This window comes from Fringilla coelebs, assembly GCF_963513975.1.
Source record: "Fringilla coelebs genome assembly, chromosome: 12".
NCBI classification, from domain to species: domain Eukaryota; kingdom Metazoa; phylum Chordata; class Aves; order Passeriformes; family Fringillidae; genus Fringilla; species Fringilla coelebs.
Genome location: NC_140038.1, coordinates 13,782,578 through 13,788,011, shown reverse-complemented (window position 1 = coordinate 13,788,011; position 5,434 = coordinate 13,782,578). Strand labels below are relative to the sequence as shown.

Genomic DNA, 5,434 nt, shown 5'->3' with positions numbered 1-5,434 from the left:
AATCAAAACATTTACCTGATACATTCCCTCCCTCTACACACTAGGAAGTTTTTCCCAGCCAGGGTGGTAAAACACCAGCTCAGGTTGCTCAGAGAGGTTGTGGCTGCCCCATGCCCAGGAATGCTCACGGTCAGGTTGGATGGGGCTCGGAGCACCTGCTCTGGTGAAGGTATCCCTGCCAGGGGAGGGCTGAAACGAGATGATTTTAAGGGGTCCTTTCAACCCAAACTGTTCTGTGATGACAGCATTCACCAGCAGCGATAACAAAGCGATCTGTTGTGTTAAACTGGGGACCTCTCTATCTAACATGCAGAGCAAGAGGCGATGCCCGAGGAGGCTCTGGCTGAGCTGTTCTCGCTGCTCTGGAGGACACACGGACACGGTCAGCGCTGGAGCAGAACAGCCTCAGGCTGCCCCGGCGGAGCTCACCCGGCAACTGCTCCACCTAAGGGACCGGCAAGCACTGAACGAGCTGCCCGGGCGGTGCTGGAGCCACCACCCCCGCGGGTATGTAAAAGACGCGTGCCCTTGAGGACACGGCTCCGGGAGGACCTGGCACTGTTGGATTTACAGAGGGACGGGGCGATCTAAGCGCTCCTGTGTCCGGTCAAACACTGCAGGAGCCCACGGCCCCTCACGGCCCCGCTCCGCCCTCAGCGCCGCTCAGGCCCCGCCCCTGGCCCCGCCCTGCCCGCCGCGGGTTGCCTAATCGCGACACCGCCCTCCCCGGGCTGGCCAATCACGGCCCTTCCCTCCCCGCCCTGGCCAATCGCGACACCGCCCTCCCCGGGCTGGCCAATCGCGACACCGCCCTCCCCGTGCTAGCCAATCGCAGCGCGGCGCGGTCGCCATGGCGACGGGGGACGCGGCCCGGCCTGGCCATGGCTTCCTACCGCCTCGGGGTCCGCATCGGGAACTGGCAGGAGGACGAGATCGCTCAGGAGGTACCGCCATCCCCAGACACCGCCATCCCCGGGCACCGCCGCCTCCCCAGCTCCGGGCTGCCTCCCGGCTCGCTAAATCCACTTTAAACCCGAGATTGTGGGCTCTGGATAACATATCTGCTCCTCTCTCCTTTTCCAACAGGACGTCCTGAAGGATTTTATCCGTAAGAGGGAGAAAGGACAACTTTTTGTTCAGAGATTAGCCAGACTCAAAGAGAATATTTTCAAGGAGGTAATTTTTAAAGAAGGTTGTGTCCACCTCCCCATGACCCCCACCGAGTGGCGTAACTCCTATTATTATTTTGCATGCACTAAGAATGCTATGGAAATTACATACTAAAACACTTCTGATGTTAGGTTCAGATAATTCTGTAAAGCACCATGTGAATTCTAATTTAGGTAGAGCTGTCAATATCTTCTGATGGATTTGTTCACTTTGGAGACACCGTGTTGCTGAAGAACCCAGAGAGCAAATCCTCGGAGGAGAAGGACCCCGAACTGCGCGGCGATGTCACTCTGGCTGTTGACATGGAAGAAGTGTCCCTGTACTCAGATGAGCCCCTGCAGATCTCACGGGGACTCAGTGCAGTCAGGAGGGTGGACCCCATAGGTCGAAATGCTTTCTGTATTGTAAGGTCTGCTACCTTATTCCGAGTTGTTTTCAATTATTAGTTTACCTTTAGGTATCTTGTTTTGAGATGTACGCAACAAAGTTTGCTAATATACAAAGGAACATGAGTAAATTTAGTTAAGGAAGATCATGCATTAAGCTTGATTCTATACTGCATATTACTCTGATTAATTCCAAGGACCTCTAAATCAGCTTAGGTGTGAAGACAGAATCAAGTTCACTGTATTATTTGGTAAATTCTGCAGCTGTTTTTATTCCAGTTGCAGACAAAACATGTCCAAATATCACTAGTATTAATATTCGCTCTCCTGCAAGCAGAAATATGTGTCATTGCTTTTGCTTTCCATGAAGTGGACATGGTTCTGTTCTAAAAAACCCAGCATATTCTCTCTCATATATAGAACAGAAGAACAGGGTCCTGCTCAATAGTCAAAGGCTCTGCCTTAGGTTAAGATATTTTACCTATTTTAAAAGGTAAACAACACAAAATGTTGTCACAAAGCAACATCTAAGTGTAGCCCAAAACAGACAAATCCCCTAAACAATAGTAAAACTGATATTTGCATGTACCTTTTTTCAATTTTAACAGTGTTGATGGAAGTGCGGTGGGTGAACCACTTAGATACGGGCAGAACTTTCTTCTTGGGACAAAAGGAGGGGTTTCTGACAAACTGGTAAGGCAACAAAGTTACAAATGGCAGTGGTAGCATGCACTGATAATGTGCATTGAATCCCTCTCTAACAATAGATATATAAAGCTGTACATGGGTGCAATGTCTCAGTTTTACAGAACAGGCTCAGAATCTTGCATAGATCAAGATAAGTAATAGCTAATTAGAAAGTTCATGCTGCTTACCTGAGGTCAGGTGTGCAGATCAAGGGGGCTGCCAGCCAGAATGACTGAATAAAGGAAATCTAAAAAGGAAAGAGAAAGAAATCACAATTAGATTGTGAATCATGAAAGAATTCTTCAAGGAGATTTTAGGGTTCTGTCATTTTGAACACTTAGGTATTGGAGTTGATGATCTTTGTGGGTCCCTTCCAACTCAGAATATTCTGTGAAACTCTAAAATAAGATTTCCTTTCTTATGAAGATAATCTGTAGTAGGAATATAAAGTCATGCACTATTCCATCATTCTGAGGAAGCAGACTTCTATTAAATGGCAACATTCTTTCCCCCTGCAAATTAAAAGCAAATAAGGCATTACACGTATGTATGCACTCAAAATAAATCACCACAACTTTGAAAATGTTTTCCTTCTCAACAGTCACTTTGGTGAGATAAAAATATTTGGAATGTAAATTCAATTTTAAATTAGTATTCACAAATCTGAATATAGAATAACTACTTAGTTTACCAACAATATAAAATCTATCCTGTGGTTTTGCCTGCATAGTTTTAGCTAGGAAGACTGATCTGTCAGGAGCCAAGAGAAAAGTTCTTTTGTTCAAAAATGTGTTTCAAAATAACATATCTTGGTTTTTTACATTAATACTGTCCTTAATATATATTTTTATTTACAGTTTTATCTGGCAAGTGACCACAAAACATTTAGAGATTTCGCTAAAAAATCTCGCCTTCAGAAAGTATTTCTGACAGCTGAGGTTTCCTATTTGACTTTCTGGCAAGCAAAGTCCTTGGATCCACAACTGCGTCTTGAACATGAAGGACTTCCAGTTCCTGTAAGAAATTAAAACTGTAGGAAATGTTATGAAAATTTAATTGAAACAGGTGGACTACTGAGAAAAAAATATTTTATTGATTTTATTCACATATTTCCCTTATGCCAGTTCTGACCTCTACTTTTAGGAAGGGGGAGAGGGAAGGAACAATCTCTTTAATTAGGAATCTGCTTATCAAAATATTTGTTTCCCCTGTTCATTTTGAGGTTGACTTGATCAGTTTTGCTTATCAGAAATTTTCAAAGCTTGACATTATAATGTTGTGAGGGTGCTTTACTTACCTGTTTTTCAGGCCTTTTGAGACAGTAAATTCCATTTCCAATATTTGGATATGTGATTAACTAAGAAGTCCTGTACATTAAAGGTCTAATAAAATTCTCAAGGCATCTGAATAAGTGGATGATTTTCCAAATGTTTTCAGCCTTTTGTAAATACAGCATTTTCCTGTAGCAGATAACTGCTAGGCTTCCTGAAGGGCTGGTGTACAAGAGAGTATCACAAATACAATTGTTCCTTCACAGCCCTCGACTAAGACACATTTACATGAATAAGCTCACTAATAAACACAATCAAAACTAACTAATTATTAAAAACAGTCTTTATTCATTGTGTTGGTTTAAAAATATGTCTTCCCTTGCTCTTTTTTTTTCCAGGCAGGAACTAAAATTATTATTACTCATTGCTACACCAATCGCAACTTGGCTGTTCCAAGGACCTTCTGTGTGTGGTAAGAGCAACTTACAACTGGCAGGGGAGGGCACAGTGATGGGCCATCAGCAGGAATTACTGTAAGGAACAAGAGAAGTGCTTTAAGAACACACTGAGGAAATGGAAAATAATGGAAAATGCCACTCTCCTTTCGTTTATTTTACTTCTTGGCTGTAACATGTGCTGCTGTGTTGCTGCAGGCGGTTGGATCAGTCTTAGTTGTTTGGAATTTTTTTTCATTTTTCATTATAGTACCATGCTTTTAGTGTTCTCTAGTTTCTTGGTGGTTCTCCCTTTGAATATCTTGAGCAATGTCAGTTGTTTGGGTTACTTCTGAAGGAAAAAAATTACCTACTAAAAAGTGTAAAGAACAAGGGAACTAAAGAAAACCACAGTGCATAAAATTCTAGATGCTTATGTCTGTCTGAATCAGTGTCTCAACAAATCAAAGTTAATCTCTCAATTCAGTTAATATACATTCATTAAATTAATATTGATTAGGCACTGCTAAGGAATGCACCAATGTTTCCCATTAACTTCTTAGCAAGACCTGACTGAGGATTTGTGTGAGGTTTTTGAGGATGAAAGGTCTGAAAGTTTGAGGATGAAGAAGGTGTTGAGTAGCCAGAATCCTCCTCAGTCAGAGAGAAGTGGGGATGAGTGCCTAACCAGCTTTTACAAATCAAGTTGGTGTATCAGGGCCTTATTCTGCTGGGGCTCCTTTTAGCTCTCAGGCTAGAAAGGTGGCATTTATTTTTGATTTCAGATTCCTAAATTATTCATGGGAAACAAAGTGGGTTATTGTGTTCTTGTAAGGGTCTGGTATTTGAAAGTGCATGGTGATATTTCTGAGAATACCAAGAGAAAAATGAGAAAATCTCAAACAATTCACAAGTAATGAAGATTTGCTGAATTTGTATATATGTTAATTCTCCCTGCCTATCCCATCTCTTTTGCCTTTGCAGGTCTTCTTTTGGAAGAGAATTTGAAGTCATTTGTCACAATTATCTGGACTCTCGCAAAGTTGAAGAAGATAAGAATCACTGGGAGATAATTACAGGAAATCCTGGTCCTGAAGATGGCACAATGCCTGAAAGACCCAAAGCTCTCCCAGAAGGGTATGAGAATAAATTAGCTTCATGAAAAGGCAGAGGATATAAAAGCCCAAGACCACAGCCAGTTTGATGAGACTGATTATTGTTTCCTTCTGTTTATATTTTAGAGATGTTTATTTTAAAAATGGAAATTAAAGTCTGCCATTAGTAATATTGCATAATCTCATTAACTCATCAAGGTTATAATGGGCAAAAAACTCTTAAAATTTGATGAACAACACATCAAAAATTGTAAATCAGGAAAGGCTCCTTTTTCCATTTTCACATTCACCAATGACAAAAGTTGTCAGAACCCAGGAAGCCTAATAGATTTCCATTAAATTACTGGCTCTCAGAGTATATTTAACCAATT

General features: G+C 42.1%; 1 protein-coding gene across 1 annotated transcript; it reads left to right on the top strand.

Annotated features, from left to right (window-relative positions):
- Positions 1-881: 881 nt before the first annotated feature.
- On the top strand, positions 882-5,110 carry CFAP161 (cilia and flagella associated protein 161; the record flags this gene model as incomplete). Its single annotated transcript, XM_084213810.1, has 7 exons — positions 882-944; positions 1,087-1,176; positions 1,344-1,579; positions 2,165-2,249; positions 3,101-3,259; positions 3,913-3,986; positions 4,933-5,110. The coding sequence occupies 7 exons, from the start codon at positions 882-884 to the stop codon at positions 5,108-5,110; spliced, it is 885 nt and encodes a 294-aa protein (XP_084069936.1).
- Positions 5,111-5,434: the final 324 nt, after the last annotated feature.